We start from the raw sequence: 23,366 nt of genomic DNA, 5'->3' as shown, positions 1-23,366 counted from the left end.
ACACACCTGTCAGCAATAGGTGTGGCTGAAATAGCCAAAGCCACTCATTTGAAGGGGTATACACACAATGTTGAAAATATATTTACAGATAATTGTCCAGTATACTACACAAAGAGATCCATATCTAACAGACAACACAAGGGTCATCAACCCATGTCTACTCTCGCAGAGCAGGTTTTGGGGTGTGTACACTGTTCAAACTAAAGACAAATTATTTTTTTAAGATTTTTATTTCTTATGTTGCAAGTGCTATACAAGAGTGATTATTCTGTTTCCAACTAAACTGATTAAATTTGATCAAGTTACAACTTAAATATTCAAATAAATATTGAAGAAAGCATATGGCACATATGCATAGAGGGTACATTTTGGAAAACCATATACATTTATCTTTTAGAAAGAAACCAAACTTCCAAATAATTTTTTTGAAGTCAATTAGATTTTACGAAAACAGATTTTTCCATGACACACGTACTAACAAAGTGCAACTGCACAATCCTCCATGATTCAGACACCAATTTCTTTGGAGAAGACCGTTTAAATCATGAAAATGATAAATGACAGCTTACTCTTCCCGAAATGATATTACACATCGATTGATATTTTCATTTTGACTTGAATATTAGGCAGGTTAGCTGGAGAGTGAGAGCTGACATAATCGCTCAGCCCCATCTACTGGTTGTGTTACATCATAGGACTAACTTATGTCCATTACACCACATTGTGGTACTATGGTACTGTAGCAGTTAAAACTATGGGACTGGATTATAGAGGTTAAAAATTAAGAGAATTTTGGTGACTAGAGAGGAAATCTGAGTCGCTGGACTGGAGACTAAGAGGAGGAAAGTAGGAAATAAAAAGGAGCAGATAAAGGAAACAGATCGAGACAACGGAATGGTGCAAAAAAAAGTGAGGGAATGAGGGAAGAAAAAAAGGAAGGAATAAGAAGAATGGCATTCATGTGTTCTAAGACAACACATTTTGCATACAAGGAGAACAATGCATGGGTAGCATAGGCTGCATTTACTCAGGCAGGCCAACTGATATTTTTTCCACTAATTGGTCTTCTGACAAATCACAGATCTTTTCACATCAAATATTTTTCAGCGCTGATCTGATTAGTCAAAAGACCAATTATTGAAAAAAAATGTCAGAATTGGGCTGTCTGTGTAAATGCAGCCATAATGTGGTACGTCTATGCCGAGGGAATACCTCAGGGTATGCATGCCCACTCGTTTTCATTTTGGTGCTCATTACATTCTGTACATTAGCCAAAACACAGTCTCTGCTTCAGATGTCCTTGCCTACTACGACGGAAGAGCCAGGTATCCAGTCGCAGATCTAGATAAGAGATAATGTTTTTGAATGAATACACCTTGGGATTGGTTACGATGARCTTTTTTTTTTGCAATGCATGCATAGAACATCTTTAAAATAAAGTATGTGCTGTCAATTCTGACACTCACTCCATATTGCTCTTCAGCTGGTGGATGGTACGCTTGTCCAGGTAGCGGCAGAAGAGTGTGAGAAGGTTTGAGGGTAGGAGAAGGGGCTCCACCAGAGCAGTCTGGGATAGCTGCGATGCCACCAGGAAGACTGTGTCTGTCCTGGAGATAAAGAWGACAAAATGGTCAATACGAACAACAAGGGGCAAGGACCATGTACAGACACGCTTAACTGTAGCCTACGAGTATGTCTATTTACAACTTAGGGACAGTGTTGCATGTGGACAAAGACATTGCTAGGAATGAAGGCAGTTGTACCAGGTTTCAAAGTCACCAATGCTGGGCTCCAGAGGAACATCAGAGGACAGTAGCCTCTCTCCTTGGGACAGCAGGGCGTAGAGTAAGGAGAGCCCAAACTGAAAGGTAAAATGGGAGAATGACGAACAAGACAACAGGGCAGCGCAACGCAACACACAATAGTAAAACATTGGACAGTCAAATATTGTAGCTATTCTTTGTATGTGAGAAAGTGAAAAGTGTAACAAACCTTGCTTTGGCAAACAAGAGAGAGGCACATGCTGCCACCGCTGGAGTCGGGAAGTGATGCCGTAAAGTCTTTAAGGACCCCAATAAGCTGACTGAAGGTCATGCCTCCGATCACAATTCGAAGAGATGGGTACAAAACCGGAAGAGACTGCAGGGATGTGTGGAACGCCACGGTTGTGTGGAAGTGAGAGTATGGATTATTCTTCAGTCAAGCAGGCAGTATTTCATACAAATAAACAGTGCCATGTTCAGTAGGCAAAACTAAAATAACTGACTTGATTCCTTACTCTACAAGTCAGAGGCATGTTTGTTCTACACAATATACCTTTAAACATTCCACAACCCTAAGTAACACGGTGCCATACACCAGAACATTACATTTTATTTTTTAACTGACCTCATCTGCGTCTCTGCTCATGAGTACAGGCAGGTGAGAAGTCACCATGCTTAAGACTTTCAACGCGGCGTCATGGGACAGGAAGGGGAGGAGTCGAGCCAGTAGCTGCTTTCCTTTGGACACCAGGAGACATGGCAGAAATTCTTCCCCTGCCTCTCTAGGGTGAAATATATGACAAGTACTGAATCACTGTATAATATAAGAATAATGTGAGAACCTGAAAGTTAAGAATTTCTAAATGGATGCAGGAATTACTTGTTGAATTTGGTGTTTAAAGTAGACCAGTGCCTTCAGAAAGTGTTCATACCCCYGGACTTATCCCACATTTTGTTGTGTTCCAGCATGAAGWCAAAACAGATGGGTGTGAAAAAAAACACCTCAAAATGGAAAAGTTTTCAGAAGGGGGAGGTGGGGCGCAACTCAATATTAATAAGGTGTTCTTAATGTTTTGTACACTGTGTATAGACAGGTGTTTCTAAATCATGTCCAAACAATTGGCCACAGTTGGACTCCATGCCATTAGAACAGCCTAAATTCATCAGGGCATGGAGTCTACAAGGATGCTGGCTCATGTTGACTCCAATGCTGGCTATTTTGAAGAATCTCAAATATAAAATATATTTAGATTTGTTTAAAGCTTTTTTGGTAGTAGGTGCTTAGTAGTAGGTGCTCTGTTGAGCGTGAAAAACCCAGCAGCGTTGCAGTTCTTGCTACAAACCGCCTGGCACCTACTACCATACCCCGTTCAAAGACACTTGAACGGACAATCTTTTGTCTTGCCCATTCACCCTCAATGGGCCATGTCTCAAGGCTTAAAATATCCTTCAACTTGTATCCTCCCCTTCATCTACACTGATTGAAGTGGATTTAACAAGTGACATCAATAAGGGATCATACTGTAGCTTTCACCTGGTCAGTCTAGGTCATAAAGAGAGCAGGTGTTCTAAATGTTTTATACAATCAGTGTATAAGGTCACAGTTGACAGATCATGTCAGATCAGAAACATTACCATAACTATATCACCGTAGATCTCCGAGATAATTATGACGAGGCATATACTACCGTTCTAAAACTTTTGAACACCTACTCATTCAATGGTTTTTATTTTTTACTATTTTCGACATTGTAAAATAAAGACATCAAAACTATGAAACACATATGTAGTAACCAAAAAAAGCTTTAAACAAATCAAAATATATTTTATATTTGAGATTCTTCAAAAATAGCCACCCTTTACCTTGACAGCAGGTGCACTCTTGGCATTCTCTCAACCAGCTTCATGAGGTAGTCACCTGTAATGCATTTCAATTAACAGGTGTGCCTTGTTAAGWTCATTTGTGGAATTTCTTTCCTTCTTAAAGCGTTTGAGCCAATCATTTGTGTTGTGAGAAGGTAGGAGTGGTATACAGAAGATGGTATTTTACCAAATAGGGCTAAGTCCATATTATGGGAAGAACAGCTCAAATAAGCAAAGAGAAACAGTTCATTACTTTAATGCATGAAGGTCAGTCAATCTAGAAAAAGAAACTTTCAAAGTTCTTGAAGTTAAGTGCAGTCGCAAAAACCATCAAGCGCTATGATGAAACTGGCTCTCATGCATGAGGACCACCACAGGAATGGAAGACCCAGAGTTACCTCTGCTGCAGAGTTCATTAGAATTACCAGGCTCAGAATTTGCATTCCAAATAAATGCTTCAGAGTTCAAGTAACAGACATCTCAAAATCAACTGTTCAGAGGAGACTGCGTGAAATCAGGCCTTCATAGTCAAATTGCTGCAAAGAAACCACTTCTAAAAAGGACACCAATAAGAAGACTTGCCCGGGCCAAGAAACACAAGCAATGGACATTAGACCTGTGGAAATTTGTCCTTTGATCTGGAGTCCAAATTAGATTTTGTATCCAACCGCCGTGTCTTTGTGAGACGCGGTGTGGGTGAACGGATGATCTCCGCATGTGTATTTCCCACAGTAAAGCATGGAGGTGTTATGGCGTGGGGGTACTTTGCTGGTGACACTGTTATTTAGAATAAGGCACACTTAACCAGCATGGCTATCACAGCATTCTGCAGCGATACACCATCCCATCTGGTTTGCATATAGTGGGACTATCCTTCGTTTTTCAACAGGACAATGACCCAACACACCTCCAGGCTGTGTAAGGGGTATTTGACCAAGAAGTGGAGTGCTGCATCAGATGAATTGGCYTCCACAATCACCCGACCTCAACCAAATTGAGATGGTTTGGGATGAGTCGGACCGCAGAGTGAAGGAAAAGCAGCCAACAAGCGCACAGCATGTGGGAACTCCTTCAAGATTGTTGGAAAAGCATTCTTGGTGAAGCTGGTTGAGAGAATGCCAAGAGTGTACAAAGCTATCAAGGCAAAGGGTGGCTATTTGAAGAATCTCAAATATATTTTTTATTTGTTTAACACTTTGTTTACTATACGATTCCATATGTGTTATTTCATAGTTTTGATGTCTTCACTATTATTCTACAATGTAGAAAATAGTGAAAAGAAAAACCCTTGAATGAGTAGGTGTTCTAAAACTTTTGACCTGTAGTGTATATCTGGGGAAGGGTATAAAACAATTTCTTGTGTTGAAAGTTTCCAAGAGCACAGTGGTCTCGAGCAAAGGGAAATAGAAAAACAAATGTGGAACTACCCAGACTCTGCCTAGAGCTGGCTGTCTGACCAAACTGAGCAAGGACCTTGGTCAAGAAGGTGACCAAGAACACAATGACAGAACAATGACAGAAAGAGTTCTTTGGCTGAGATGGGAAAACCTGCCAGAAGGGCAGCAGTCTCTACAGCCCTTCACCAATCTGGGCTTTATGGGAGAGTGGCCAGACTGAAGCCACTCCTGAGAAAAAGGCACATGACAATACGCCTGGAGTTCACAAAAGGCACGTGAAAGACAGATCATAAGTCAAACGACTCTGGTCTGATGAGACAAAATTAACTCTTTGGCCTGACTGCAAAGCGCCATGTCTGGAGAAAATCAGGCACAGCTCATCGCCCATCTAACACCATCCCTACCATGAAGCATGGTGGCGGCAGCATCATGCTATGGGGATGCTTTTCAGCAGCAGGGACAGAGCCTGGTAAGGATAGTAGGAACAATGAATGGAACCAAATCCTTGATGAAAACCTGCTTCAGTGCAAATGACAGTCTAGGGTGAAGATTTACAGTCCAACAGCACAATGACCCCAAGCATACAGCCAAATCAATGCTGGATTGGCTTTAGAACAAGAACATGATAGTCCTTGAGTGGCACAGCCAAAGCCCAGACTTGAATCCCATTGAAAATCTGCGGGAAGACTTGATTGCTGTTTTAAGGAAGTATGATMAAATACCCAAATCCAGATGTGCAAAGCTGAAAGACACATACCCAAGACGACTCAAATCTGTACTGTTCCAAAGGTGATTCTACAAAGTCCTCAACCAGGGGTRTRAATACTTTTGTAAATGAGATTTATTGAAAATCAAAATGCTGAAAACATTTCTAAATACAYGTTTTTTCACTTTGTCATTATGGGGTATTGTGTGTAGATGGGTGAGAATTCTATTTAATCCATAATTCAGGCTGTAACAAAATGTGGAATAAGTCAAGAGGTATGAATACTTTGAAGGAACTTTAGCTCAAGGTGACTTGATACAACCGGCAGAGAGCAGGACTCACAGGTCGGGATGCTGTAGCTGGGAATAGATGTACTCCACTTTTATCTCAGTTTTCTCCATCAGCCCTTTCTCCTCACCCTCCCCCAGCACCTGTGCCTTCATCCTCTGCTGCTCTTCTACCTCCAGCAGCACCATGAACAACTACAGGAGACAGTGTGGGGGGTGGGGGTAATATCCCACAAATATACAGTCACAACCCCCCCCCCCATTTCAAAATGATACTTTGGGAACCACCTTATCCTACAAAATGGCATATTGAAATTAAATGAGTGGTTCACTTTTTTTTTTCTCCTTCATGTTAAAGGGTGTTATAGAAATTATGGAGAAAATTATGTTATAATACTGTAATTGCATCAAATGGTTGTTTTATGCAACAGAATAGAGGGTTCTTCACTCTGAACTGAAAGTGGGCCTCAGATTTAGCACAAATACATTTAGAACCTTTTGTTTGATTAAGGGTGAATTCGTGTGTGAGATATATTAAGTATAACCTACCTAAAAAGAGATCACTATGTGCACAGGTAAGATCAGGGATATTGCGTATTGAAACARGTYGGTATTGTGGTGAAACGGAATGTAATTATGACTTCGAAGAAATAGAGAACGAAATTAATTTAATCCTCCATTGCTCTTTCTACCATGATATACGCTTGCTCTTATTCCAGAAACCACACCAGATATACCCTGGCATTATGTGGCTGAGTGATGAGAAACTGAAATGGTTTTTGTCCATTGTTTATTTCCGTTTGCGGAATATTTAGATAAAGCCTGGAATAAAAGAAAAAGGGCTACCTATAATAGTGAAACAATTGTAGCTTCTACGTGGTTAATGTCAGACTGGGTTCAAGTGACTACTATTTTTTTTTTTCTGTATGTATGTGTATATAATATATATATATATATATATATATATATATATATATATATATATATATATTACACAGTGTATGTAAACTCAGAAAAAAAGAAACGTCCCTTTTTCAGGTAATTCGTAAAAATCCAAATAACTTCACAGATCTTCATTGTAAAGGGTTTACACTGTTTCCCATGCTTGTTCAATGAACCATGAACAATTAATGAACATGCACCTGTGGAACGGTCGTTAAGACACTGACAGCTTACAGACGGTAGGCAATTAAGGTCACAGTTATGAAAACTTAGGACACTAAAGAGACCTTTCAACTGAAAAACACCAAAAGGTGCCCAGGGTCCCTGCTCATCTTTGTGAACCTGCCTTAGGCATGCTACAAGGAGGCATGACGACTGAAGATGTGGACAGGGCAATAAATTGCAACGTCCGTACTGTTTGACATCAGCGGCAACAACTTCGCCTATGGGCACAAACCCACCGTCACTGGACCAGACAGGACTGGCAAGAAAGTKCTCTTCACAGACGAGTCGCGGTTTTGTCTCACCAGGGGTGATGGTTGGATTTGCATTTATCGTCGAAAGGAATGTGCGTTACACCGAGGCCTGTACTCTGGAGCATGATCGATTTGGAGGTGGAGGGTCCGTCATGGTCTGGGGCGGTGTCACAGCATCATCGGACTGAGCTGGTCATCGCAGGCAATCTCAACGCTGTGCATTACAGGGAAGACATCCTCCTCCCTCATGTGGTACCCTTCCTGCAGGCTCATCCTGATATGACCCTCCAGCATGACAATGCCAGCAGCCATACTGCTCGTCCTGTGCGTGATTTCCTGCAAGACATGAATGTCAGTGTTCTGCCATGGCCAGCGAAGAGCCCGGATCTCAAATCTATTGAGCACGTCTGGGACCTGCTGGGGTCGGAGGGTGAGGGCTAAGGCCATTCCCACCAGAWATGTCCGGGAACTTGCAGGTGCCTTGGTGGAAGAGTGGGGTAACATCTCACAGCAAGAACTGGCAAATCTGGTGCAGTCCATGAGGAGGAGATGCACTGCAGTACTTAATGCAACTGGTGGCCACACCAGATACTGACTGTTACTTTTGATTTTGTTCAGGGACACATTATTCCATTTCTGTTAGTCACATGTCTGTGGAACTTGCTCAGTTTATGTCTCAGTTGTTGAATSTCGTTATGTTCATCCAAATATTTACACGTTAAGTTTGCTGAAAATAAATGCAGTTGACAGCGAGGGGACATTATTTTGCTGAGTTTATATATGCATATTATTTTACTGCTCMAGGGATGTAATTATTGTTTAGATAACCTTATTTACTATCATGTATAATTTTGTATTTATTTTTTCCCACTCTTTATGTGATGCGCAATGCAGCGAACGCATACTGTTTGTTTATGTGTCAATTAATCCCATAAGGGATGGGTTGCCAATTGACACGAAAATAAAAATGTTCCTTCATTCTGACAGGAGATTTACGATGTCTTTGTTGCGATAAGCCTAACAAGACCGCATTTCATAGCATGAGTTATTGTTTCTGTACTGGGKTACCAGGGGAGATGGCTCCAGTATAGAGTTGAGGGCCAGACCCTGGTCTCTACACAATGAGAACAGTCTTTACACAACATACTGTTTAGTGTGAATTATTAATTATTAATCATCTTTCATACGAATCCTAACCTTGTGACCCATTCCATACATCCGTTTGTCATGAACATCACCTTTGCTATAAAATTCTGTGGCTCAAATCCACTCGTTGGGCTCTCAACGAATCACCTACGGGAGGGTCGTTGACCAGCTCCATTACTGCAGTAATTAAATAAAGATTGATTGTTTAAGAAATATTTATAAAGTCTCCTTTTGATTACAATAATTCCACGACAATTTTGGAAACGAGGATGGGATAATGAACTTCATTTTTCTGATTGTTCCCAGTGAAATTCAGGTTAACAGTGCACGGGGAGTTGCATTAGATGCAGCTGGGGAAAGCCACACTCCCCTATTCGGAGATGATCGGATCCCCATCTGGCTGAGAGCCTCAGCTGAATGGATAAATCATTTCGAACAGAATTGGATTAAGGGTGAGACTGGTTTCTTTCAATAATTTAACTTGAAAGTGCACAGAATTGATAGTACTAATTGGACATTAATTGAACATTGATGTCAGAGTGGACAATCAATAAGTGATAGGGGGGGGGAAATTATAATAATAAAAGCCATAAATGCCCCTGTTGAGAGTATGCTCAGAGCGAGGTCTTCCTTAAGAGGGACACAGCTGGGGTAACTAGCAGGACTGAGTTGATAAGTGTTCTGAAGTGAGGCATCCTTGGACATGATTGTTAGCCAGTTGCAGGCTACCAAARGTCCAGATCCGTGGTACTGGGTTGATCACAGTAGGACTGGTGAGGTTAACCTATTGAACGAGGAACTAGAGTGCAGGTAACACCTTGCGAGGGCATTTGGCTTAGTGAARTTCAAATTATAACGTGTAATGTTTTGATAAATGAGGTAAAYAGGTATGACTTGGGTTACTATTGGGAGTTGTTTCGGGACAACTAATTAGGTAAGACTTTGATAAATGTTATGGGTTTCCCTGTTCATATAGACAGGGTTTGAAATCCTGTGTGGGTAACCTTTGTAGAAGCTTTGTGTGGGCGCGGTAGGTTGACTCTGTGGTTAACCTTTCAATGATGTTCTGTGTGGACATTGACCAATTCTGTGTGAGCATTTGATCAATCCTGTGTGKGTGATCATTAAGGTTCTGTGTGATCCTGAGAAATAATAATTAGTAGATAAGTTAATGATATRCAGTGGTTTAAAATAGTTAAGTGGATTTTGTTTATAGCTTTCACATATGTACCCATGTAAGAAAATATTCCTGCAGGTGATAAAATTATTGATTGAAGTGTATTTGGGAACAGTACTGTGTGAATGTGATGAGTTGAGTGTGGAAATATAGATATTTGCATAATAAAATGATTGAAATTTGGATAATAAGTGTTGATATAATGTTCTCTTGGGGTTCCGTAACTACCCATCATAGAATATCTCAGGTTGGTATTGAGAGCGGGACGTTATCAGCAAGTCTATAGTTTCTGGTAGGCTAGACTTGGCCGTGGTTTCTGGGAGGATAGAGAACCATCTAGGATCCTATGACACGCAGGGCAGTGTCCGGGAAACTTCAGTTTTTTTTGCTGGGAGAATGTTTGCTGAGCCGATGGWTTTGGTTGCTGTGAATACCAAACGTTCTATATGGATTCTGTGACGATATGAAAATTATGAAGTGTGTGTGTGTATATAATTGATTACTAGAGATTTGATTAAGTAATACTGGGAATATAATGAGATGTAACTTAAACAACCCATATGTAGACCTAMGTAGATTGAGTTGGTCCCTTTAATGTATCATTTGATAAAGATGAACTGTTGACAAAGGTCTGGGAAATTGTCTCAAACTGATTGGTGTGTCCACTTTTGGTTAACTTACCCTAACGATGTAACGCTTATTGGATTTCCTCAGTCCGGGTACTACATTTGAAATAAAACTGCCCTTAAGGCCTTTTTTTCCGTATGAGAGGAGTTTTTCAATCAAGTCAGAGCGAATTAAGGTGTAATCTCTACATAATATGTAACATCGTGCAAAGCCAAATTAGGGTCGCCGTCATACTACTCATCATTACGGAGCTAGACGTAGTAAAATAAGTCACTTTTATTACAAGGCGCAAGATCTGGTTTTAAATCAATTAAATGTTAATGTTCCTTTTGCGCATGGGAGAATCTCTGCGGCGAAACRCGTGGAACTGTAAGGCTATTTTCTGGGAATTGTCATTATGTGGCAGATGTTAAGACTACAAACCATTGTAATTGGGTTATTAGCAGGATTTCTTTGTCATTTCAGTAGCATTGTGTCTATGCTATTGACTAAAATATGGGTTTCTGATTGTTATTCAAGTATTGGTATGTTTTGCCTAGACAGATACTGCCGATGAGTTTATATCTTAAACAAAACTAAAATTTTAGCAGCTTGCTTAGTTTGACTTAAAAAGGCAAATKTATTCAACATGAATGGCGGGGCTATTTTGAGGTAATACGCTTTTGTCTGTTGCCTAAATGGTCTGCTGGAATAACAGAATGGAGTCGTATTTAAATAACTCAATCAAATATGAATAATATGGCTATGAATTGAATATGCTTGTCAACAAGTATTATTTTATTACCTGTAGCGTGATCAGATGAGACAGTTACCTAAATCTAATAAGTGGATAGGTAATTGTGATTGTCACAGCTMTATGATCATAATTGATAACTAAACATGGTTATTAATTATTGCATGATAAAACTTGGATATAATCAAAGTTGTGGGTAGTAAATGGCTGTAGTATTGAGCCCACAAATGTATTTTCTACATTTGGCGCATTACAGGTTAATCTTAAAATAGACGGTTGCCTATCAATTCTGAAGGAAAGCCATATTCATGGTTAAAAGAAAGTAGCAATAAGGAGAGAGGTTGGTTTATGCCSTATTGGGGATTATATGGATATAGGAAGACAAGTGTGAATAATTTTGGTAATGTGTGTCAGTGATATTTGAGGCGCAACACTGGAATAAGATAATGTCATACGTATTCTCCAGTAAAACATTTGCAGATGATATAGTATTGGATCTAATACAAGGTGACCAATTAATGGGCACAAACACCATAACTATTCTCCGGGGAAGTGGTAGCTCCACCTTGGAAAATAGTTAACTTCTTATGGGCAGGTGGGATGGTAGCGTCCCACCTGACCAACATCCGGTGAAACTGCAGAGCGCGAAATTCAAACTACAGAATTATAAATATTTAACTTTCATAAAATCACAAGTGTAATACATCAAAATAATGCTTAACTTCCTGTTAATCCAGCCGCTGTGTTAGATTTCAAAAAGGCTTTACGGCGAAAGCACACCATGCGATTATCTGAGGACAGCGCCCCGCATACAAAACCATGAAAAACATTTTTCAACCAGGCAGGTGCGACACGAAAGTCAGAATTTCAAAGTCATTTTTTCAARAAACCAGCCTGAAACTCTTCCTAAGGAATGTTGACATGTAGTGGAAGCCCTAGGAACTGCAATCTGGGAGGACTTCGCCTTATAATAAAAGTGACAGCCATTGAAAATAGTGGCAGGCTGAATTTCTTTGGGGGGGGGGGGCGTTTCGCTTGCCATATCAGTTCATTTATACTCAGACATTTTAATAGTTTTAGAAACTTTAGTGTTTTCTATCCAAATCTACCAATTATATGCATATCCTAGCTTCTGTGCCTAAGTAACAGGCAGTTTACTTTGGGCACGCTTTTCATCCGGATGTGAAAATACTGCCCCCTACCCAAGAGAGGTTAATAGAGACGGGAGGAAAGGGAAAATCAGCAGAGTCCTGTTTTAGGTGTGTGGGCTGTTGGTCATTGGAAGAATGTGTGTATAGTGATAATGGAGACTACCGCACCCGATGCAGTCGGGGGGGAATGGAATGCTGCGATGCAAGCATTTGCATCTTTGTCAAAACAGTAGCATACACTCCTGAAAGTAGCRGGAAAGGGAACTTTCACATAGGTCAATGGCCTTGGTTAGATCAATAGTGGTTCATAGAGATTACGGTCTTTATGTGAATGGAGAAGGAGGAGACCACGTTTACACAACTTTTTAATAGATGCCAGGGATCAAATATCAGATTACTTATGACAAATTGGCTAAATTTGACACAGGAAAAATAACTTTGGCTTGGAGAACCTATGCGAAATGCCAGGGGAATGGATTCTAAAGAGGTAACAAATTAGAATTATTTGGGCAAACACTCCTCGCAAACTCAGAAAATCTTGTTTTTTTAAAATCTTTTGAGACATTTTATTGTGAAATGTATATAAATGGACGAAAGTGAAGGGTCACGAGGAATTAGCATTGGTTACCAAAACTAAAATGAATTGCACATTTATTTCATTCATGAACATTGTGGAGCAGTGGTTATGGAGAATCATGGGGAAGAGAGACCAGTGAATCGTTAAATTCGATGGCGAGATATCGTYGCCGTGTCTACGGGTAGTACAATGCTAAATAAAGGGGTGTATTAAAAAAAGCATTTAATGAATGGAATAAGGACAGTGGGATTTACAATTATCATGGATTGCTGATTAAGATGTAGCATAGTGAATGCTAACGAAATGTACACTTTCTTTTCCAGAAAAGGTTTCATTAGCTCTTTGGAATGTTTCCCGAGACTGGTCTTGGGGAGAGCAGCGAGTGAAATTAACCCGTAAACTACCAAATTAAATAAAGCCTGGCCATTTGGGTTTTTACCTTAAGGTTTGCAAATAACCCCCCACACACACACTTATGACTATTTGTTGGCATTTTAAAATAGTGTTTGATTTCTTGTGTGTGTTCTATTTCATTTGTGTTTAGTGATTTTTCCATTTGTCTTCATGCAAAGTTATCTTAAGGGGCAGACACACATGGAATCTTCTGAAGTTGTTTTGKTCAGAGTTAAACACGTGTAAATTATTTTGTTAAGACGTGTATTGGAAGCCTAGGATACGAAAATGTATGAAATGTTTGACATTAGTCTAATATTGTAAGAAACACTTCTTTGAAGGGTTTGTATGACCTCTGACCTGACTTTCCGGTGTGGTTTGATCACCCTCACTGGGAAAGCCATTTGGATAATGTAGGTAATTTGTAATATTGATAATTATGATGAAGTTCATAGTTCTTAGCCATATTTGTGATTTGGATCAACAGGAAGGATAGGGTGTTKCCTTTGACTAAGGGTAGGCTGTCTTACGTCTATTTTCATATGACCACATGGGTWTAAATATATACGTTGAAGTCGGAAGTTTACATACTACGTTTAAATGTATTTGGCTAATGTGTGTCACAATTCTACATTTAATCCTAGTAAAAATGCCCCTTAGGATTACCACTAAACTTTAAGAATGTGAAATGCAGAATAATAGGAGAATATTTATTTAGCTTTTATTTCTTTATCACATTCCCAGTGGGTCAGAAGTTCACATACTCAATTAGTATTTGGTAGCATTGCCTTTAAATTGTTTAATTGGGTCAATGTTCGGATAGCCTTCCACAAGCTTTCCACAATAAGTTGGGTGAATTTTGGCCCATTCCTCCTGACAGAGCTGGTGTAACTGAATCAGTTTTGTAGGCCTCCTTGCTCGCACACGCCTTTTCAGTTCTACCCACACATTTTCTATAGGATTGAGGTCAGGGCTTTGTGATGGCCACTCCAATACCTTGACTTTGTTGTCCTTAAGCCATTTTGCCACAACTTTGAAGTATGCTTGGGGTCATTGTCCATTTGGAAGACCCATTTGCGACAAACGTTTAACTTCCTGACTGATGTCTTGAGATGTTGCTTCAATATAGCCACCTAATTTCCATCCTCAGGATGCCATCCATTTTAGAAGTGCACCAGTCCCTCCTCAGCAAAGCACCCACAACATGATGCTGCCACCACCGTGCTTCACGGTTGGGATGGTGTTCTTCAGCTTGCAAGCATCCCCTTTTTCCTCCAAACACACCGATGGTCATTATGGCCAAACAGTTCTATTTTTGTTTCATCAGACGAGAGGACATTTCTCCAAAAAGTACGATCTTCGTCCCGTGTGCAGTTGCAAACCGTGGTCTGGTTGTTTATGGCGGTTTTGGAGCAGTGGCTCTTCCTTGCTGAGCGGCCTCTCAGGTTATGTCGATATAGGACTCGTTTTACTGTGGATATAGATACTTTTGTACCTGTTTCTCCTCAGCATCTTCACAAGGTCCTTTGCTGTTCTGGATCGATTTGCACTTTTCGCAACAAAGTACGTTCATCTCTGGGAGACAAATATAACCAATGAACACGTCTCCTTCCTGAGCTGTATGACGACTGCGTGGTCCTATGGTGTTTATACTTGCGTACTATTGTTTGTACAGATGAATGTGGTACCTTCAGGCGTTTGTAAATTGCTCCCAAGGATCAACCAGACTTGGGGGGGGTCTACAATTTTTTTTTCCCTGAGGTCTTGTAAACTTCAGGCTCACTGGAATTGTGAAAGTGAATGATAAGTGAAATAATATGTCTGTAAACAATTGTGGAAAAAATTACTTGTGTCATGCACAAAGTAGATGTTCTAACCGACTTGCCAAAACTATAGTTTGTTAACAAGAATTTGTTGAGTTTTGAAAAACAGTTAATGACTCCAACCTAAGTGGATGTAAACTTCCGACTGCAACTGTGTATATTACTGATATATATATATATATTATTTTTTTTTAATGGAATTATTGAGGGTAGTGTTTATTGTTCTATTTTGACCAGTAGTCGATTTTCCCCCATATTTTTTTATACATTATTCACATTGGGAGTCATGTGTCAAATGGGGAGGTACAAGTTTTGGATTGAMGTTCACACACCTTGTGTGAAATGTAAGGAATGTATTGAGTGATATGTGAAGGAGTGTATTGTCGTGTTGCTTATTCTGTTTTTATACAAATTTACCAGATTAGGACTGCTGGATTGTTGGGATTTCTCCCGATGGGTTCGAGGTCCAACTTCCTGATCCTGTGGCTCTGCGATGAAATTAACAATGTGATGGGGAGGATAAGCCAAWATGAAAAAAATTKTTTCAATAGAATGTGTAATTCTCTTTGACATATGTTTAGACATTGGTATTAAGAATAATTGGTAAAAGTAATCATTTAAAGTCCATGCTTGTCTGGATTTCCTGAATCGGAAATGAACTGAAATGTTATTCTGATCTTTCCTCTCGAGGTCACAGTTGGTGTCTTAATGCATGGAAGGGATCATTTGACCACGAGAACAGTGCGTGAACCGCAAAACCCTGTGTAACTGGCTGAAGAAAAGCGACAAAGGCGTTCAATATGGCCCTGTCCGCACCGCTTCTACCGAGACCCGAGTCCGWGCCAGCAACCGTTTACAGCATCCAATCTAAGCTATCAACAGTTTCTTCTCTCATGTCTTCTCTCCCCACGTGGAATCCTGTCACACTCCTGAGATGTTGCTGGTATAGTGGTTGATGAATGGACAAGACAACAGGTGGCACATTATCATGGGCCATCCACTTTGAACTGTAAAGCTATCTGAAGAAGACAATKAAGACGCCAGGACAATCAGTGTCTGAAGGGGGAAGGGGGGGGGGGGTGGTTCAACTGTGCCCAAAAATKAAAAAGTCTATAAATTTGGGGTATCAGGTTAATTGTAGAGGTCTACACTGCTAAATTTATAGTAATTTAGATTAAGAATGCATTGAGAAACTGATCTGAAATTATAATCATTATAAGTTAATACTGGAATTATAGGATAAGTATACTGTAAGTTAATATAAATGTACACTGCCAATGTATGAACGATTGGTGAATGAGAGTGAAATTTATCCTAATCTACTTGATTTATTTCCATTACCAAATTAAGTTTGATGATAGTGATAATACTCAGGAACTATAGCAGGTATKGTGTTAACGACACATATAGGAGTTACCTTATAAATAGTGGAATCATAATGACRCTTGTCTTGGGTGATGTTCATTAGGCACCAACGGAATAAATTKTACTTAAACCAGGAGTGACTACCTGGATTGAGAAACAGATGCCTCAAGTCCTCAACTGGCAGCTTCATTAAATAGTCCATGCAAAACACCAGTCTCAACRTCAACAGTGAAGAGGCTGAAGGCCAGCATCCCAGAGTCAACTCTTCACAGTTGACGTTGAGACCGGTGTTTTGCATGTACTATTTAATGAAGCTGCCAGTTGARGACTTGAGGCGTTTGTTTCTCAAACTAGACAAGCTAATGTACTTGTCCTCTTGCTCAGTTGTGCACCGGGGCCTCCCACTCTTTCTATTCTGGGAAGAGCCAGTTTGCGCAGTTCTGTGAAGGGAGTAGTACACAGCATTGTACAAGATCTTCAGTTTCTTGGCAATTTCTCGCATGGAATAGCCTTCATTTCTCAGAACAAGAATAGACTGACGAGTTTCAGAAGAAAGTTATTTGTTTCTGGTCATTTTGAGTCTAATCGAACCCACAAATGCTGATGCTCCAGATACTCAACTAGTCTGAAGGTGGACAGGTTTATTGCTTCTTTAATCAGAACAGTTTTCAGCTGTGCTAACATAATTGCAAAAGGGTATTCTAATGATCAATTAAAATTAAAATTATAAACTTGGATTAGCTAACACAACATGCGATTAGCTAACACAACGTGCCATTGGAACACAGGAGTGATGGTTGCTGATAATGGGCCTCTGTACGCCTATGTAGATATTCCATTTAAAAAAACGGCCTTTTCCAGCAATAATAGTCAGTTACAATATTAATGTCTACACTGTATTTCTGATGTATTTCAGGTTATTTTAAAATGGACCGCAAACTTTTGAACGGTAGTGTATACATACATTTTTGGGATGAAAATAAAGTGGAACACTCCTTCAACATGACATTTTCTGTACTTTACCTTTTCTATTTTCTTTAGGACGTCTAATCGCTGTTGCCTGATGTCTTTTAGTTCCTGCGGGAAGAGACCATTCAGAGAACGTACACTTGCAGTTTAACTGTTGTACATTCTTCAAAAAGGGTTTCAAAAAGTGCCCAAAGCATGTTCTCACCTCGTGTGGACAGTGGGCTGCAACTGCATTGATTGCTCGTCGAGGAGAGAAACACGTCGACACGGCGACCTGGCCTAGGGAACCCTCGATGTGCACCACTGAAAGATCAACAGCATCACTCGGGTTAAAGAAAATGCAAACATTCAGCCGCATACAAGCAATGACCACTTCCAAAATACACTTCAGCACCATGCACAGTTAAGGACCAGTGCATGTGGGGTATTTTGAGAAACCTGGGGTGTAAGAGTCCATCTTGGTGACGTAGGGGGTGGTGAGTTTGGGCGGCTCCCTCTTGCCTCGCATGCCCAACTCCTCCTCTGCCAGCTTGGCCTCCATTCGCCGATAGTACTCCTACAGCACAATGTGAGAGGAGAGCCATCATGCAACAGCCCTTTCTGGAAATCATTCCAAAAGTAAACTGTGGTTATGGTATAAAAGAAAGAACATGCAGAAAGATAGCTGTGGGGGTTTTAGTAGAGAATTGGGTACCAAGTTATTGGAGGAGAATGTGGAACTAAAATGCCATTGGAGGAATATGTGGGGAACTAAAATCATACCTCAGAGGATTGAAGGTTAGACAACAAAGAATGAGAGGAGTGAGAAGTGCCAGCTAACCTACAGTACCTGGTAGTAGTAGTCGTCCAGGTGGGGATTCTCGCTCTGGAGCTGAATCATCTGTAGTCTAATGATCCACTCTTTCTCTTTAGCCGACATGAGGTTACAGTAGGGGTCCCAGCTGTCTGGTTTTCTAGAGGGAGATCAACAAGTCATTATAAGCTTCAATTATCAAAGCAAAGCTTTTATATTAAAAAAGTAGAGTACCTTAAAATTCCTTTGGGGCAGGTTTATGGGAGACCGAGCAGGGTTTAGGCCAATTATGAATTAAAGTAGCAAATTGCTCCAATTCTGATTCAATTTACCACACAGGAAGCAGAATTGGAATTAAAGGAGGTAGAATTTAATTCAAAGAAATTCAAACAGGCTAATTTATTCAATACATCACTAAAAACATTTGTATTTTGACATTTGGTGACCAATACTATGTAATACATTTTATTTATAGACATTCTCCTAAAGTTCTCATTACAGTAGACTGGAAATATTCTAATATCTCTATAATGATAAATAATAATTCACTTACATGTTAAATATGAAGGAAAAAACAATTCCCAGAATGCATCAAACCTAATATCTTGACAAAAATACAAACAAATACTGTGACATCCGAGTTGCAATCAAGCTAATATATTTGAGGTGCTATCTGTATTCGTTGCATTAATAAGAGACAGATGCTTTTGGTAAAATAATTGTCAAAGGAATGAGATTTCATGAATCATGTCTCAGTTTAATTAAATTYTACATCATTCTAATTAAATTCTGCTTCCTGTGGGGTGTGTCCAATTCGAATTTCAATTCATGCATGGAATTTAATTAAGTTCCGAATTGACCGACACCCTGACACAGACTAAAGCCCGATTTGGACAGGACTAGTATTACTAGAGAACAGTGGTTACGTAATTGTTACTCCAGCATGCTTCCATATTCCAGAGGATGATTCACACAGGACTTGTTTTTCCAAACTTCCCCCTGTAATTTTGAATCAAGACGGAAGCCTGGAGGTTCTTATTCTAGCTGTGTCTAGACTTGTGCTTGGCTGTCAAATGTAAAGGTGTCCATAAGATTTACATTTTGTGATCATAATCATTAGGGCCATTTTAGCGATCCATGGTAGTCCCTCATAATAAAAAAGCCCTCCATCCTGCTGATGTGCTGCTCAGAAGCACACGAAACACATTTAAGGATGAAAGAGAAATAGCTATTTCCAAAATGTTTCAGTGGTGAGTCAGGGATGCCCTGCTTTGCGATCCATTGCCTACATCAACAGCCAGGGTTTCCTTAAATAGGCATGGGCACAATACTTTTTTATTGCACATTTAGGCCTTACTAAACTGACGCATTTGGCTATGTTAAATTTCAATACATTGGCACAAAACGTATAAACAAAAGTATTCACTGTGCAAGTTGATAATAAATATATGCGCAGCACTTTGTTTTAAGAATCAATTTATCAAATCAGTTCTTATGTTCTTGCTCAAACGGCTAGCAGCAACTGTCAAACTCAAATGCCTCAAAACACAGGGATGTTGATGCGCACAGGCCTAGTATTGTCAGAGGACTTGAGTTCAACGAAAAACAGTAGGTTATTCTGGCTGGACTTGTTTCTATTCTGCCATGTAAAAATGACTGRCATGGCAGATTTGCACGGGATTGAAATTAAAATGTGGCGTTTTATGCTCATGCACATAATTACCYGACCTCCCCCAGTAAAATGAACACCGTCCGAATAGGGCTCAAGCATATCCKGTCCTAAAAAGCTAGTACAATAGAGAATCTCCATTGAAAGCGMTTTATTCCAGGAATAGGGTCTGGGAAATAGGTTAGTGTTTAAACTAATGCGTCCAAGAAGCAACACATTGGCAGAAATATTAAGCGCAACCATGTTGAATATGATAAGAGTTTCTTTGATCTCTGGACATAACTCACTCTAGGACTGGTCAAGCAACCACATTTTAGACATAGGGTAATAATATCAAATATAAGTCAATTTAAAATAAGTAGAAGCACGTGCCAAACCTTTGGGATCTCTGTTGCCTTTGACTCAACAGTCGTCTGTGTTGGGGGTGAAGCTGTGTCACTGGACCAGGGAACCTGTTGGGGAGAGACATGTGATTATAGGTCAAACCCTATTCATCTTTAAGAATACGCAGTACAATTATAAGCCATTTGATAGAATAGTGAGATACATTMTCTCATCAGATTGTGGTCAGAGACAAAAGAACCAGAGCAGGTGTCCCCAAAGCTTGTCCTTGTAGGTTCTTCACTCAGAAAGGTACGGAACAAAATCTAWTTACGACACAGACCTGAATCGCTGCACACGATTTGACGAGGGGCTGTAGAAGGGAGAGGGTCTTGGGGAGTTTGCACCAAAGCGAAGCTGCATCATTTTCGGGGTCAGAGGTTGAGGGGTGGAGGGGCAGGGACGTGGTGAGGGCGAGAGGAAGCCCCCCGCCTGAGTGAACAGAACGTCTCCATTACAACTCACACCAACAGAACTAGAGAATTACATCTCCCTACATGCTTCTGGCATGCAGATACATTAACAAATTCATACAACTTGTGAGCAGATCACTTCTAAATGTACACAACAGGGGAACTATTGATGGGAAGGCAGGAACCTGGTTATATGGCTGTTGTGTGGTGAAAGGTCCTCGGGAGATGATGGGAGAGCTGGGCAACATGGTGTTAATCTGCAAGGGAAATTAAACAAATACATGTAAATTTGCCATCGGCCGTAGACTGGGCAGTGTGTTCCATAGTCATTCAACTAATATTTACCAAAGATTCAGGTCAACTACCCAACAATAGACCATCTTTGGCCATCTCTCCCTTGTGCCCTAGTCTTCAGACAACTACTCCACCAGTCAATTACCTGAGATGGGCATCTTTGCCCAAATGGTCTATTTGAGTATGACCCTCTTAAGCCCCCTCTCCTCCCACTTGAGTTGGAGAACGGGTAGTGAGAGTCCAGGTAGTTCGGTCCTCTGCCAGGGGCATGACTGTCCATCACACACACAATGGCCGGGTCCTGTCGTAAGAGAACACCCAAATGTGCCAAACTAACAATTAGGGTCTAATGCTACTAAACGTGGCATAATCCCCTTAATTTTCAGTATCAGATTTCTTTGAAAAAGTGGTATTATCCTGTGTTGGTAGTCTTCCACATATAACGCCCACTACCTGCAATACTGATCCAGAGGCGTGTCTGGTTCTCTCATAAGATGATAACATCCACTGTGAGAGAAAAGAAGAGCAGAGTAGGTAAAATGACAGTAAATATATTTTGTCATCAGAATGGGGTTGTGACAAATAACTCACAGCATCTGGATCTAGATCATCCCAGTAGGAGACGCTCCCAACGTCCACTATAGCGCTGTCCAAGCTCTGAGAAAAAAAACAAATGGTAATGTGTAAACTAGAGACCGTAGAATGGTTGAATGAGGACATGTTTTGCAATAGAAAACGTGTTTTATTGGTCAAATTCAGGTACWACATCCAGTTTCAAAACATTTTCTTCCTACTGGATACAACTGACCTCTCAAGAGTAGTAATCACCTGCAAACTTGGTCGCCCCTCCACAGTCCTCACCACAGCTGGGTCTTCAAACATCTGCGCCATGGCCTGACCTCCCCTCTGTCCCCTTCCTCGTCGGCCCGGTGGGCCCTGGACCCGGAGTTGTGGCAGGGTCCTGGGAGAGAAGGAGGGGGAGCTGGGGGAGAGGGATGGCAAGACAGGTGGGGCAGGTGGCTTCTCTCCAAATTGGAACAGAGGGTTGGTGGGCTCCTCTTCCGTGTCCCCCACTTCTGTATCCATATCTAGAGGCCCATTGTAAAACATTTAGATGGGTTAAGTTATGAYGTAAATTATTCTATTTAGTTGTATTCTTGGCATTTGCTGTCACAGTTCCTAGTCTCAAAGTTTAAACTGGTGGTGGGGGGGGTAAGGTTTTGAAGAGCCTATCCTATATCTAGGAGATATAAGAAAGCTCRGGAAATATTAGTTTATTTGGCCACATATTTAACCCATTTGATGGCACAAAACTAGCTCCATACTTCCATTCATTTGTATGGGCAACTTTCAGAGGTGTCCCGTGACACTTGTGGGGGTCATAGAGCACCGTGTTCGTGAGAGTYTCCCCTTTGGACGYTACACTGTTTGGACGCTACAGACATTTTCAAGATGTCTCATGGTCTGACAAACACAGCCACCGCACATGCGGAAGGCCGACATGGGCGGATGCGGASGATTGAGACGCAGCCCATGAAAAATAACATATATATTTCTAGCTTAAATTGACAGATTTGATGGGGATTTTTTTTTATGTTACTTATATTGATGCATGGGTGCATCATTAAAAAGTAAAAAAATAATAATAAAAAAATAAAAAATACCCATTCCAAACGTCTCATTGTTGTAGATATCTATTTCCTCATCCTCCTCTGCCATCTCTGCCAATCCACACTCGTCCATGCCTGCCCCCCCTTCTTCATCGCTCCATTGGCCTCCGTTCTCTGGCCACTGAGGTTGAGAGACTGCGGTTTCAGTCTCCTGAAAGAAAATACAGAGGGAGGAAAATACAAGGGTGACATCTGCTGTCGATACTACCGCCATTGAATAACTTGACATACAACTTAGAATGAACTAGACTCGATGGCTACTACAACTTTGATGTATGACCATTCGCGTGTATTCGACGCATGTGATGCAGCACGTGTAGGCTAGTTGTTTTGAGAATGATGAGCGGTTTAGTCGAATGTACTTAAACAATACATGTKTATCTCAGCTTTGCACACGAAGCGCAAAAACGGTCAACTTACTTGTTGTTCTGAGTCACTCATTTGAATATTTTCTGAAAATATTACACTTCTATGCGTCGGTTTACCTTTCTGCTACCGTTCTCTTTTTAGACATCTTTGTATGGTCATTATCGTTTTAAATGACCACACCTGTCGGGGGCGGGGCCGCTGGAAAAAACTATACATGCGCATTCCCTCTGTGAATTAGAACATGCATGTTTGCATGCAAGATCCATAATTATGGTACAGTCTAAAATATTACTGGTAATAAGGATGTTAACAACAGTCAGAACAAAATGACAATAACGTCCATTGCTTGTTTCTACGTGCAAATAAGAATGGATGTTTATTT

The 23,366-nt window shown here is 40.5% G+C and overlaps 1 protein-coding gene across 1 annotated transcript; it reads right to left on the bottom strand.

The window, feature by feature from the left end:
- Positions 1–211: 211 nt before the first annotated feature.
- Positions 212–23,130, bottom strand: patl2 (PAT1 homolog 2). Its single transcript, XM_024006978.2, has 19 exons — positions 23,036–23,130; positions 22,610–22,766; positions 21,774–22,033; positions 21,537–21,602; positions 21,399–21,452; positions 21,091–21,246; positions 20,837–20,908; positions 20,522–20,670; positions 20,235–20,309; positions 18,225–18,348; positions 17,834–17,951; positions 17,601–17,698; positions 17,450–17,503; positions 6,072–6,211; positions 2,389–2,545; positions 1,993–2,139; positions 1,764–1,861; positions 1,467–1,607; positions 212–1,341 (listed from the first exon to the last, which is right to left on the bottom strand). The coding sequence occupies exons 1-19, from the start codon at positions 23,054–23,056 to the stop codon at positions 1,308–1,310; spliced, it is 2,121 nt and encodes a 706-aa protein (XP_023862746.1). The 5' UTR covers positions 23,057–23,130; the 3' UTR covers positions 212–1,307.
- Between the last annotated feature and the right edge of the window lie 236 nt (positions 23,131–23,366).

This window comes from Salvelinus sp. IW2-2015, linkage group LG18 (genome assembly GCF_002910315.2).
Source record: "Salvelinus sp. IW2-2015 linkage group LG18, ASM291031v2, whole genome shotgun sequence".
Classification (NCBI taxonomy): Eukaryota; Metazoa; Chordata; class Actinopteri; order Salmoniformes; family Salmonidae; genus Salvelinus; species Salvelinus sp. IW2-2015.
This window is presented reverse-complemented; position numbering and strand designations above follow the sequence as displayed.